Source organism: Stigmatopora nigra, chromosome 14 (assembly GCF_051989575.1).
Source record: "Stigmatopora nigra isolate UIUO_SnigA chromosome 14, RoL_Snig_1.1, whole genome shotgun sequence".
NCBI classification, from domain to species: Eukaryota; Metazoa; Chordata; class Actinopteri; order Syngnathiformes; family Syngnathidae; genus Stigmatopora; species Stigmatopora nigra.
Window position 1 is genome coordinate 934597 of NC_135521.1, and position 14994 is coordinate 949590.

General features: G+C 45.4%; 1 protein-coding gene and 1 pseudogene across 42 annotated transcripts in view; both read left to right on the forward strand.

Moving 5' to 3' along the window:
* Positions 1-14994, forward strand: part of LOC144207596 (protocadherin gamma-C5-like) — a 128597-nt gene that overhangs the window by 93806 nt on the left and 19797 nt on the right. The window contains exon 1 of one of the 42 annotated variants that reach the window (XM_077733171.1): positions 157-2879. The exons of 38 other annotated variants lie outside the window; for them this stretch is intronic. In XM_077733171.1, the coding sequence (XP_077589297.1) occupies positions 501-2879 (2379 nt within the window). In that variant the 5' untranslated portion in view covers positions 157-500. Of the gene's footprint in view, positions 1-156; positions 2880-7866; positions 10549-14994 lie in introns of those variants that run through there. 3 more of the 42 variants (XM_077733184.1, XM_077733145.1, XM_077733160.1) reach the window with 3 other exon arrangements.
* On the forward strand, positions 11798-14478 carry LOC144207606 (protocadherin gamma-C5 pseudogene; annotated as a pseudogene).

Sequence of the window (14994 nt, forward strand, 5' to 3'; positions counted from 1 at the left end):
CAGCACCTTGCATCATTTTCGTGTGTTCTATCCTCCACTTGCAAACTGAATCCCTCATTTGTAATTCATTTAGCAAACCCAGTAATTGCAATTTAAACATGTTTTATGACAATCTCTATTTTGGAAGACCATTATTCGGTGCAACATGAAGATAACTTAGGGGGAAAAGGAAACAGGCTGGATTATCAGCACAACTTTAGAGTAGATGATACAAAAACTATTTTCCCAGCATCCTTAAACTAAGTGTATCTGTTCTATATTCATGCATTTTTATTAAGATTCAGTAACTGCAATATCTATTTTGGTCTCTAAGTGCCGCTGTCGACCACAGTGGGGATGATAACAAAAACGGGAGCGAGCCTTTGCTTGTTTTTAGTCGTTTGCATTCGGTTTTGTACGAAGGAGCGTCTCCGGGACGAGACCTGCTTTCCCCACAAATTCGATCCAACTTATTAGCAGAAGGATTAATTATCATTTTTAAGGAGGGATAAAGGAGCACAATGTCTCCGATCTTTTTTATTTGGAGGCTACTCTTTTTCTGCCTGTGTGTCTTTGACATGGCTACCGCACATGTCCGATATTCCATCCCCGAGGAAATGGCAATAGGATCTATTGTTGGGAATATCGTCCAAGATCTCGGTTTGCCTGCAAAGAGAGCGAAATCCGGACGAGCACGGATATTTACCGAGGACAGCAGTGAGTACATAACTCTCAACGTGGAGGCAGGAACGCTCGAAATCAAGCAGAGAATAGACAGAGAAGAGAGGTGCGGCCAAGTGTCTCCGTGCTCTCTGCATTTTCAAATCATTCTAAATAACCCCATGGAGCTCCATCACGTCGACGTCGAAATTCTTGACATCAATGATAACGCCCCTGTATTTGCAAAGAGGGAAATGCATTTTGAAATTAGGGAATCAGCGTTGAAGGGGGCTCGTTTTTCACTCGATAGTGCCAAAGATCTAGACGTTGGCTCGAATGCACTGCGTACTTATCAGCTGAGTCCCACTGATCATTTTAAATTAAATATACTGTCTCGCACCGATGGCACCAAATATGCTGAAATGATACTTGATGCTTTGTTAGACAGAGAAATTCAGGAGGAGCATAAACTAACCCTGACTGCATTTGATGGAGGCGACCCTCCCAAATCCAACTCCATTAAAATTAACGTTGTTGTGGTGGACGTAAATGATAACGCGCCCGCTTTCCAACAATCTCGTTACACGGCAACTATAGATGAAAACGCCCCTGCGGGGTCAAATGTTTTACAAGTCCGCGCGACAGACGCGGACAAGGGGGCAAACGGGGAGCTTTTGTATTCCTTCTCGCAGAACAGCGACGTGGCTTCGTCCGTGTTTAGCATCGACGCAAATACGGGTCAAATCTCCGTCAAGGGTGAGCTCAATTATGAAAAAGTCAGACAGTATGAAATAGACGTGGAGGCCACCGATAAAGGGGGCCTGGGGGACACGTGTAAGGTGTTTGTGGAAGTCCTTGATTTAAATGACAATGCGCCCGTCATTAGTATTCTGTCACTGTCCAATCCGATAGCCGAGGATTCGCCTCTGGAAACGACAATAGCCATGCTTAACATTAAAGACTTGGACTCGGGTAAGAATGGTCAAGTCAAGTGTTTTATTAGCCCAGGTTTGCCTTTTAAAATCAAAGCGTCGTCACTCCATTTCTACACTTTGATTTCCGATGACGTTTTAGATCGCGAAACAATGCCGGGATATAACATAACCATCACAGCTATAGACGAGGGCACCCCGTCTCATTCTACTAATAAGACTATTTATTTAAAATTATCAGACGTCAATGATCACGCCCCTTTGTTCGCAAGCACGTCTTATTCGGCCTTCGCCACCGAGAATAACAATCCCGGCGTTTCGCTTCTTACCGTTAAAGCCAGCGACGAAGACGCGGGCAACAATGCACGGGTTTCGTATTTCCTCGAAGATGTCAAATTGAACGGGATGTCAGCTTCTGCCTATTTTACCGTAAATGCAGAGAGTGGGGAGATACTGGCCGTGCGCTCTTTTGACTACGAGCAAACTAAAGAGTTTCACATCATTGTCAGGGCTCAAGACGGGGGCTCCCCTCCACTCAGCAGCAACGTGAGCGTGGCCGTCCACATCCAGGACGCTAATGACAACGGTCCTCAGGTGCTCTACCCGGTCCAGACGGGTGGCTCGGTGCTAGCCGAAATGGTCCCCCGTTCGGCGGACGTGGGCTACCTGGTGACCAAAGTAGTGGCCGTGGACGTGGACTCTGGCCAGAACGCCTGGCTGTCCTACAAAGTGCACAGAGCCTTGGACAGGGCTCTCTTTGAGGTGGGCCTCCACAACGGAGAAATTAGAACTATTCGCCAAGTGACCGACAAAGACGCGGTCAAGCAGAGACTGACCGTCGTGGTGGAGGACAATGGGCAGCCGTCCCGCTCCGCCACGGTCGTCGTCAACGTGGCAGTGGCCGACAGCTTCCCAGAGGTGCTTTCAGAGTTCACCGAATTTAACTTAAATGACAAGGAGTACAATGACAAGCTGACTTTTTACTTGGTCTTAGCCTTGGCGCTGGTCTCCTTCCTCTTCATCGTCTGCTTGATCCTCATCATCTCCGTCAAAGTGTACCGCTGGCGCCAAGAGCGCCAGTTTTTCCAGTCCGCTGGCAAACTTCCGGTTATTCCTTACTACCCTCCCCTTTACGCCGACGTCGACGGCACGGGTACGCTGAAGCCGGCGTTTGGCTACGACGTGTGCGGAACTAGCGATTCCAGGAAGAGCGACTTGATGTTTTCACGCCCGTTCAGTCAGAATACTTTAAGCGGCGAATATAGCGGGACAATGGTCAGACCTATGACAGACTCGTTGGTGGCTGAGGTGAGCTTTGCATATGTGTCTCCCATTTTGAAAACATCCAGCCATTCAGATTGTTCTTCTAAATTGTGCACCAAGTATTTTTTTTATTTAAAGTTCCATCCATTCTCACATAGTGTGCCTAATGTATGCTATTTGTTGGTGTGTGTGTCTCTAGCATAGTAGCTTTGTTGTAGTTGAAATGATAAAAAAGCAAGGGCTTTTTGCCCCCACTAACGCTTATCTCTGATGTCTCTCAAACAGAAAAGTGCACTACTTTCCCAGTGACCGACCTATTTCTTTAACATGTCTGTTCGGCTGCGCTTTGGTGACAAAAGAAAAACAATAGACGCAATTTATAACTCAAAATGTCTGGCAGTGCTGCCGCTTTCATTTGCGTTCGAATCAGCAGATTCATCGGCATGTCTGTGGCGAGTGAAATCGGCCCGGTGGCATCGTGCGGCGGGGGAGGGGAGAGGAGGAAGCTCACGCCACCTCCCCGTGCGGCGCAGGCCTGCATTTGTGATGCGCGGCAGCCATTTTGCTCTGTCTTTGTGAGTGGGAATGAGAAAATGTGTGAGTGCGCGTGAATACTGGGCAGGGGGAGATGGGCAGACGTTGACAAAGTGGATGGAGGGATGAGAGAGCTTATGTAACCAACCAGGAGAAGGATGTTTTAACTGGGACGTGACATGGGTGGACGTGGGATCACTCGTTCATAGAGAAAGAAAATGCAAATAACCTGTAACCCGCAAAAATATTGGAACAATGTGATGAAACAATTAGAGGACATTTTGACAGAATTGTTTACTGTCTCCCCAAAGTGAGTGACAATGGCCTCATTAGCATATTGTATTCAGGACATTGGGCATGTTTTAGTGGCTGTCTGCATTACTTTGTTACATAACGTTGGCCTAATAGCATAGTTTAGTGTAACGTTTTCAGAAAACACAAATTAACTTTTTTATCCCCTTGGGCTTCATAGTAATTAATATGATTTCCCCAAGGGGGAAAAACATCTTAAAACGTTCAAATATGATTTTGGTCATTATTGCAATACATTAGAACAATAATAGAGATGTGCCGGCATAGTCTTTTTGACTGACTATCTTTTATTTAGAATTTCCTGTCAGATAGAAATTATACTAACAATACTTTGTGTACTTTTGAGTGTAGGATATGTATTTGCCACTGCTTGGGAAGGTGTCTTTTTGTCGTTGGAACAAATCTCATGTCGGATTAAAGATTAGGCAGGAGACATGTCATGTGGGGCAGCGGCCAAGGTGTCGAGCGAGCACGCAAACACACACATTCTCTAGTCTTATATGCAAATCTATGGGATGACATTTATTTGATGCTATTCCCCAAAATGACACAAAATGACCCTGTATGATACGCTCCTTTTGTTTTATCCAGTTGACTGTGGCAATGATGATATAGACCACTCGAGTCTCCATATTACAATGTGTGGCAATGTTGCATTGTTTGTCTGTAACTCCTTCCTTCCTTTCGTGAAAGAGGAAGGCTGGCCCTTCGCCGTCTCCTGCTGATCTGCTTGGGTGCAAGGCACCCCTCCCCCCGCCCTCTCCAGCTGCGCCACTCTGCAGCAAACAGAAAGGGAGTGATTGAAAGATTGCAAAGACACACTTCCTTCATTCTCTCCTTTCAAAGGCTATTTCGGGGTGCCATTTCTTCCCCCTTTGGATCTAGATGATCCTTTTCTCTTTTAGGACACTGTCATTACACAACATCACCGTGCGTCTATCAAAGCATCATTTTACTTGTGGTCCATTTCCTCCCATCTTTATTTTTGAGTACCATCGTTGCCGGCATAGAGGGAGCAGGGTGGGATGCAAGGTTGGATGTTACCATAGCAACAAGCTGACTCACCGGCAGGGTTTTACCATTTTGAGCGATAGGGGTGAGCAGCAAAGGCAGATCTGTTTTTCTGTGTGCGCACACAGGCAGACAAGAGCGGACACCCCCGCTTTGGTCGGGGAGATGCGGCATTCTCATCACGGGAGGGGCTGGCTGACGATGAGGATGAGGAGGAAGGTGGCAGGGGGGAAGGGGGATGATGGCCTGATTGCTTTTGTTGGGACTGACGTATTTGGGAACTATGTCCCACTTACAGTAAACCTCCATGTATTTGAGGTGCTCATGTTCATGGTATTGTGATGCTGCGCCCCAAAAAAATGAATTTCTGTAATTCCACCCTCTTGACATGTTATTTCAGAGACACACTGTTTTATGGGTTCAAACTGCAAGATCATTAATTGAATAGAATGCTTTCTTTCCGACTGTATATTATTATGTGTAGAAAGCACAAAGGCTATCAGCCATTAATTCGTGTAAGCAAAGCTCATTAATCCAGAAAGCATTCGCCACCAAGGCCCTCTGCTGTTGATTTCAGGGTATCGACGTGAGTCAAAGCTGGGTTTATCATCCTTGTCATTTTTGCCTGTGAAGAAGCATAATATGAATAATATTATTTTTAGACTCAAAACATGACACACTGGTTTGCACTTTATATTTTTAAACCTTTTTTGGCTGCACAATTCTTAAGGGAATGACATTAAAGGCATGTGTAAGTTGGTTTACTTTAAAAGACAAAAAAAAGAGGCTCAAACACAAACGGAAACACATTCCACTCAATTATATCACAGCATTTTGTACCAAAACTTATATTGACACACACACATGATGAAATATTGTGTGTGAGTCTAATGGTAGGTATGTGTCATCAAGCTCTCCAGGTCAAAATAAAGTGTGATGAGCACCAGTCTAACCAGTCCACTTTCTTTTTTTTCTCTTTCTTTCATGTCTTGTCCCATCGATGACCAATCTGCCATCCCTGTATCCGTTCCTCCTCTTCAACCATCTGTCTCAAAAATAAGGTAAGAAAATCTTCCTTTTTATCACACATTTTAAAGCACACATTGAAACAAAATCATATAGATTGGACACCCCTAAATTTTGGCTGACACATCTGTGCACTTCCACCACAAATATTGCAATAATAGCAAATAGATTGTTCCTTATGTCTGATATGCTCAAACTGAGATGACATTTCCAAAAGGGTTCTGATTCTACGAAACGGTAAGCCTTTTTTTTATTTCTAAAACATGTTAACTATTGTGATTGTACTATGTCATTCATATGTTTGTTTATCTCTGTTGTCTTCTCCAAATGATCACAAGTTGATCCTTATGAAGTGCAACCGAAATATTAAACACGTTTTCCTCCAAATAATGAATTTTAGTGGCCTGGGAATGTGCAGTGAAGTCTTGTTACGTCTACTTTTGAAGCGATATGAATGAATCTCTTTGCATCGTTACGCAATAGGCATTGACCTATTTCTGGTCTTTTCCACAATGACACACTTAGTGAGGCTTGTCATGCCCAGAGCATGCGCAGTGATATTTCTCCCTTGCTGTTTCACTTGCACATGCAGTAGTGGGCCGCCTGTGTGGCGCTGTCCACTCGCCTGGTGCTGAAACAGCTCCCTTTTCTATTGTGCTCTCTCCGTCTCCTTGTGTTGCCCTCAAAGTGACGCCTTTATCCAGTAGTATATCTAATAAAACTGCTATACTGAAGAAGAAAGAAAAACGTGTCTGTTTTGCATATTCTAAATCATTTTAATTACTATTGGTCATTATTTTTCAGTGCCTGCAGTGTCTATTTTCCCTTCAAATAGATGAATTAGTGAGTGGGTGATAGGCTATTTATTATGTACTTGTGTGGTAATGAAGATAGCATTGTGGGGTGTTGTTTTTTATATATATGTCGGTAAGAAGCGCCTGTGTTTATAGCTCATGGACATGTTGGGTAGCCCACCACCGCCCCACCCTTGTCGTTTGCTCCCCAGACCTCCATTCGGGAGTGTGACGTGTGTGCGTGTGAAGCAGGATTATTTGGTGCGCTGATTGTGACGTGCTGACAAGATGAGAAGCTGCACTTGCTCACTCGAGCCACAGGAAGGCAACGGCGAGCTTTGGTCGACTGCAGGCGATGCTTTCAGTCCAATTGGATCTAGTTTTTATTTATTTTTATATTTTTAAGAACTCTTAAATTAGGATTTTAAACGTTTCAAATCAAACCATGTATTTTATATTATGAATTTCAAGCTAAAATATGAATTAAATGTAATTCAATATTAAATAAACTGAAAGGAATATGTTAAATGTACTATTTCCAACAATACCATATTAAGTTAATCTTTTAGCAAATGTTGAAATGAATATATACATTAAAATAAAGCACTATGCTATTAAATAGACAAAATAATCCTTTTATATATTATATTCATACATCTAAATTTGATTAATTCAACTAAAGTACTAACCTTACTATTAAAATGTAGTACTTGGCTTTTCCTTTTGTGACAAATGTTCCTGTACTCCTCATTTGACTAAACAAGATACATTGTAATGACCAAAAAGTAATGTTTTGAAATATATATTTAAGACATAAGAGTGTAAAAGTAGATAATTTGTGCTCAACAACAAATGAACATGAACTCATAAAGGCTCAAATCCAAGATAGCATTCATATAAATCCATGTACTTTAACAAAGCCAGGCTTTTGTTCCAATATGCCTTTTATCCTCATTTGTGCAGTCAATAGCAATCTTAAGTCACACTCTTCTATTTTTTTAAATACATTGTTTTTAAATAGGGATCTGGATGCAAGAAAAACTGCCTTTAGAGTAACATGGTTATGGATGAATAGGCACATGTCTAGTTGGAGCATATTTTGTTATGTAAAAGCTCAATAAATGTCCTTTTCATTTAAACTAACATGTGCAGGTATACAACATATATATTTATTATATGCAGTGTGGATAAAGGAAAGAGCTCCAAAGAGAGGTGGGGAGAGAAAGAGAGAGAGAGAGAGAGAGAGATGTGCATTTGAGCGAGGATGGAGATCAGCTTCCTCCTCATTGGCTGTTGTTAGCCAGGCTGTGAACCAATGGGGTTGGAGACTGTACAAAGCAATCTCTTCCCTACCCCCACGCAGCTTCATCTCGCTATAGAGAGAGAATGCACTGAGCTGTGGTGCACACAGAAAGGAATCAGCTCCCTTTTTAAAAAATATTAAAACCAAAATATTACTGGAATTTTCCTCCAATGGCTTGAGGTGTTGTTTTTTGGAGTACCCCTCGTTTTCCTGGATGTATCCATCAATGTGAGCAGGAGTAGGAGGATGCTGAGGAGGAGGTTTGCTTGACAACGTCGGAGGCAGGATGACAAAGACAAAAGGATGCCGAGACTGGCGAGGGACAGCTCTTTTGTGCCATTTCCTCTTGTGGTCTACAGGGGACGCCCAGACGCGTTATAGCGTTCCGGAGGAGCTCAAGAGGGGCTCGGTGGTGGGCAATTTGGCTAAGGACCTGTCTTTGGGGCTGTCTGAGATATTTGAGCGTAAGCTGCGTCTGGCATCTGAGGTTGGTAACGAGTATTTCAGCATTGATGAAGGGAAGGGCGAGCTGCTAGTGAACGAGAGAATAGACAGAGAGGCTTTATGTGGACAGAGTACCAGCTGTGTACTCCCTCTGCAGGTCGTTGTAGAAAACCCCTTGCAATTGCATCGAATTGAAGTGGAAATTAAAGACGTCAATGATAATGCTCCCAGTTTTCTGAAAAGTGAACACGTGATTGAAATAGCCGAATCCACCATTGTGGGTGTGAAATTTCCTCTGCAAACAGCAGATGACCCAGATGTGGGAACAAATACAATCAAGTCATATACACTCAGCAAAGATGAATGTTTCACGTTGAAAATCAAAGAGATTGAAAATGGAAGAAAAATGCCCGAATTGGTGTTAAATAAATCATTAGATCGTGAGAAAAAAGCAGTGCATAATTTAGTTCTCACGGCGAAAGACGGTGGAGATCCTGTCAAATTGGGAACTTCAAAAATTCGAGTAATTGTTCTGGACGCCAATGACAATTTCCCTTCGTTTGTGAAAAATTTATATAAGGTGTCGGTGCAAGAAAATAGCCCAAATGGCTCTTTTGTGGTTGCAACAAAGGCGACCGACATGGACGACGGTCCAAATGGGGAAGTCGAGTATTCCCTTAGTATACACACGCCGCCATCGGTTCTAGAGTTATTTCATATTGATCCATTAAGTGGAGATATATCACTAAAACATGTTCTAGACCATGAAAAAACCTCCTCTTATAGAATTGACATTATTGCAAAAGATAAAGGAATACCAAAAATGGAAGGTCATTGCAGTGTGCAGGTCGACGTGTTAGATGTAAATGACAATGCTCCAGAAATTGTATTAACATCCAAACCCAGTCCAGTACCAGAGGATTCTCCCGTGGGAACCGTTGTAGCTTTGCTGAGTGTACGTGATCCCGACTCTGGTAAAAATGCTGAAGTAAATTTACAGCTTCCCAAAGGCTCCCCCTTTTCTCTCAAGCCATCCTTTTCTAATAATTTTGCCCTGGTCAGCAATGGCGCTTTGGACCGAGAGAGCGTGTCCCAGTATAACATTGAGATAACAGCCACAGATTCGGGTTCTCCGCCTCTCTCCAGTAAGAAAACCGTAGCGGTCAGCATCACTGACATCAATGACAATCCCCCTATCTTCTCTCAGAAATCTTATAACGTTTTTGTCCAAGAAAACAGTCCAGCGGGCTCCATATTGTTCTCAGTGTCTGCCAGTGACGTGGACGCGGGCCAAAATGCCAAATTGTCATACGCCATTGTGGACTCTCGAGCCCATGACGGTTCTGCGTCGTCTTACGTCTATGTGAACGCGGAGAACGGCAGCCTTTATGGCATGCACTCCTTTGACTATGAGAAAGTCAAAAGGTTTGACGTGGTGGTGGAGGCAAGGGACCAGGGCTCCCCTCCACTCCGGGGCAACGCCACAGTCCGCGTCTTCGTCCTGGACCAGAACGACAACGCCCCGGCCGTCATTAACCCTTCTCCCCACGCCGCCTCCCACCTGAGACTGCCCCGCTCGGCCAAGGCGGGCCACCTTCTGGCCAAAGTGACGGCCGTGGACGCCGACTCGGGCCACAATGCCTGGGTTTCCTACAGGCTGGCAGAGGCCACAGACACCAGTCTCTTCTCGCTGAGCCTGTACACGGGTGAGCTGAGGACTAAGCGCGGCGTGGCCGAGCGCGACGAGTCCTCTCAGAGGCTGGTGGTGGAGGCACGGGACGACGGGCAGCCGGCCCGCTCCGCTACCGTCACGATGTCGGTGCTGCTGGAGGAGGGCGCCAGCGAGCCCGTCTCAGATCCGAGACGCAAAGCCGAGGCCGGCGCCAAGGGCGGCAGAATGACCACGCTCTATTTGATCGTGTCGCTGGCCTCCGTGTCTTTGCTGTCGCTGTTGACTTTACTGGTCCTGGCGGCCAAATGCGCCAGGAGCGGTTCTGATGGCTCCACCTGCTCCAGTTGTTGCGCCAGACGGGCCGACTGCGAGAGGGACCTGAAGCCCCATAGAAACTTGCACGTCCAACTGAACCAGGACGGCCCCATCAAGTACGTGGAGGTCCTGGGCGGAGACGCCATGTCTCAGAGCCACTCCTTCCGCTCGTGCATGTCGCCCATGTCGGAGTACAGCGACTTCACTCTGGTCAAACCCAGCAGCACCAGCGACTTTAAAGAGGTCATCAGCGTTCTGGACGCCTCATTACCCGACAGCACGTGGACCTTTGAGAGCCAGCAGGTGAGCACTGCTTTGGTCTAAATAGGTGAGCAGCGATTTCCCACATGTAGTCACCCAATTTTAGGAGGCACACTGGCTGTTGCTGAGATTTTGTAGTTAACGGGCTTCATTTGAAGAGTATTTGTTGATACTTCCATCATGAAACTCACATAGTATTCCTTATTTGTCAAAATTGATATTAAGAATCTCCAGGGATGAATTTAGGCTACAACAGTAAAACAAAACTAATATCACAACCATTTTACAGTGACTATTATTGCTCAGTAGTGCAATACTGAGTTTTGTATTGTTTTATTTGTACATATGTTGATTGTGTAGTACCTATTCCCATTTCATATTATGCATAAATAGCATGCATATCATAGTCAGCATTTTAATGTGCACATTAAGAATGTCCATGGGAAAAATAGTTGCCACCAAAACAAATGAGCAGGCATTTGGTGATGTCACTAGCAAGTCATATTAATGACATAAAGTGGGAAGTCTTGAATTGCCTTGGCCATTCTCCGCCAGGGCTGGGATAAGCAGGGGGTTGTGCTGAAATTAGCACCACCTGACTTCAATCAGTAGTTTGTTACATCCTGGACGCTTCTTTACCCGACAGCACGTGGACTTTTGAAAGCCAGCAGGTGAGCACTGCGGTTGTACTTTGTCATTCATATGTTTGTTCCCATTTGATTAATTTTCATGTGCCGTAAGTAGCCTGTTCATCAAACCAATCCGATATTAAGACAACATGCCATTGAAATATATATATAATATAGCCAGGCTCTTCTACCAATGAGTTTTATCCTCATTTGTGCAGTTAACAGAAATCTCAAATCACATTTTTCTTTCTTTTTTTAACTATATTATTTTGTCATAAGAGTTATTTGAATGGCAGTAAACCTGTCTGTGTAGTCTCATGTTTATGTATGAGGAGGAGTGCATCTAGTTGGACCATATTCTGTTATGCAAAAGCTAAACAAATATCACTTTAATTTAAACTAACATAGGTATGTAAGATACGGATATATAGTATACAGTCGGCATATGCGCTCATTGCCTTGCAAAAGGAAGAAGGGTTACAAAGAGAGGGGGGGGAGAAAGAGAGAGAGAGCTGTGAATTTGAGCGAGGATGGAGATCAGCTTCCTCCTCATTGGCTGTTGTTAGCCAGGCTATGAACCAATAAGGTTGGAGACTGTACAAAGCAATCTCTTCCCTACCCCCACGCAGCTTCATCTCGCTGTAGAGAGAGAGAATGCACTGAGCTGCAGCGCACACAGAGGGGAATCAGCTCTTATTTTTTAAAAATTAAAGCCAATATAATACTGGAATATTCCTCAAATGGCTTGAGGTGTTGTTTTTGGGAGTACCCCTCGTTTTCCTGGATGTATCCATCAATGTGAGGAGAAGGAGAAAGAGGATGCTGAGGAGGAGGTTTGCTTGACAACGTCGGAGGCAGGATGACAAAGACAAAAGGATGCCGAGACTGGCGAGGGACAGCTCTTTTGTGCCATTTCCTTTTGTGGACTACAGGGGACGCCCAGACGCGTTATAGCGTTCCGGAGGAGCTCAAGAGAGGCTCGGTGGTGGGCAATTTGGCCAAAGACCTGTCTTTGGGACTGTCTGAGATATTTGAGCGTAAGCTGCGTCTGGCGTCTGAGGTTGGTAACGAGTATTTCAGCATAGACGAAGGGAAGGGCGAGCTTCTAGTGAACGAGAGAATAGACAGAGAGGCTTTATGCGGACAGAGTGCCAGTTGTGTGCTCCCTCTGCAGGTTGTTGTCGAAAATCCCCTGCAATTGCATCGAATTGAAGTGGAAATAAGAGACGTCAATGACAATTCACCCCAGTTTCGTTCCAATGAAATGTCTTTAAAAATAGCAGAATCGGCTGCAGTAGGCACTCGTTTTCTTTTGGAAAGTGCAGAAGATTTTGATGTTGGTAGTAATTCAGTCAAAAGCTACACATTGGCTAAAAACGAGTGTTTCACCTTGAAAATGAAGGAGGTGGAGGATGGCAAACTAGTCCCCGAGTTGGTGTTACAAAAGCCATTGGATAGAGAGAAAAAAGCTTCCCATCAGCTCCAGCTTACTGCTCTGGATGGAGGGAATCCACTCATGTCTGGAACTGCACAAGTTACTGTTACTGTGCTGGATAATAATGATAATTTTCCAGTGTTTGACAAAAGTTTGTATAGAGCAGCTTTGCAAGAGAACGTAGCAAAAGATACATTCATCCTGAAATTGACAGCCACTGATGCAGACGAGGGGCCAAATGGCCAAGTGAAGTATACTTTTAGTTCTCGCACGCCCAATGCTTTGTTGTCGTTGTTTAAACTAGATTCAGAAACGGGGGAAATATTTTTGGGGGGAGATTTAGATTATGAGAAGACCCCATCATACAAAATTGAAGTTACTGCTAAAGACATGGGGACACCCGAAATGGAAAGTCATAGTCGTGTGCAAATTGATGTCGTCGATTTGAATGATAACGCGCCAGAAATTTTGCTGACCTCTGAACCGCAGCCGGTCAGGGAAGACGCGCCGAGCGGTTCCGTGGTGGCGTTGCTCACGGCGCGTGATGCGGACTCCGGCAATAACAGCAAAGTCACGCTGCAGCTATCAAAAGGATCCCCCTTTGTTCTGAAACCGTCCTTTTCCAATAATTATGCTTTGGTAACTGGCGTTATGTTAGACCGGGAGGCGCTTTCTGAGTATCAAATTGAGATAACAGCAACAGACTCGGGCTCGCCACCTCTCTCCAGTAAGAAAACAATCACTGTCAGCGTCACTGACGTCAACGACAATCCCCCTGTCTTCTCTCAGAAATCCTATAACGTTTTTGTCAAAGAAAATGGTCCAGCAGGCTCTATATTGTTCTCTGTGTCTGCCAATGATGCGGACGCGGGCCAAAACGCCAAATTGTCGTACGCCATCGTGGACTCTCGGGCGCATGACGGTTCTGCGTCGTCTTATGTCTATGTGAACGCGGAGAACGGCAGCCTTTATGGCATGCACTCCTTTGACTACGAGAAAGTCAAAAGGTTTGACGTGGTGGTGGAGGCAAGAGACCAGGGCTCCCCACCACTCCGGGGCAACGCCACAGTCCGCATCTTCGTCCTGGACCAGAACGACAACGCCCCGGCCGTCATCTACCCTTCTCCTCACGCGGCATCCCACCTTAGACTTCCCCGCTCGGCCAAGGCGGGCCACCTTCTGGCCAAAGTGACAGCCGTGGACGCCGACTCGGGCCACAATGCCTGGGTTTCCTACAGGCTGGCAGAGGCCACAGACACCAGTCTCTTCTCGCTGAGCCTGTACACGGGCGAGCTGAGGACTAAGCGCCCTGTGGCCGAGCGCGACGAGTCCTCTCAGAGGCTGGTGGTGGAGGCTCGGGACGACGGACAACCGGCCCGCTCCGCCACCGTCACGATGTCGGTGCTGCTGGAGGAGGGCGCCAGCGAGCCCGTCTCGGATCCGAGACGCAAGGCCGAGGCCGGCGCCAAAGGCGGCAGAATGACCACGCTCTATTTGATCGTGTCTCTGGCCTCCGTGTCTTTGCTGTCCCTGTTGACTTTGCTGGTCCTGGCGGCCAAATGCGCCAGGAGCGGTTCTGATGGCTCCACCTGCTCCAGTTGTTGCGCGAGGCGGGCCCACTGCGAGCGAGACCTGAAGCCCCATAGAAATTTGCACGTCCAACTGAACCAGGACGGCCCTATCAAGTACGTGGAGGTCCTGGGCGGAGATGCCATGTCTCAGAGCCACTCCTTCCGCTCGTGCATGTCGCCCATGTCGGAGTACAGCGACTTCACTCTGGTCAAGCCCAGCAGCACCAGCGACTTTAAAGAGGTCATCAGCGTCCTGGACGCCTCGTTACCGGACAGCACCTGGACCTTTGAGAGCCAGCAGGTGAGCACTGCTTTGGTCTAAATACTGAGTTCAAGTCCAACGACTAAGAGTGTTTGTGACCTGCTCAAAACGTTGGTTTAGTATTGCTTTGCTTCTGGCAGCAGGACATTGCTTGTTATTGCTGATTTAGCAACATTGTAATTGACATAGTAGCTGACGTCTTGTGTCCCTTGCCACATTATACCCCAACTTCTAAAAACCACCAATCAAGCAAACACAGAAAACTACTGGCTCGATTTTTATTTCCAATATCTAAGCACAAGCATTTGTATTTCATGAATCATTATTGTGAATTGGTTACTTTTTTATCACACTCAAAGCTGATGATTTTGTCTTTAAAGTTTCCTTTTGTATTTTTTTAATCATTGACAATGAATTATTAAGTCTAGCATATTTTCCAATGTAGTCATTTTGTTTACCTGCAATCACATTTATATTCCTACAAATCAAATGACCATGTGTTTGGAGCCCAATACTCTGCATGCTTTTTAGTATTGCCCTGCATTATGGGGTTATCTGTGCACTAAGGAGTGTGCAGATCATGCCCATTGA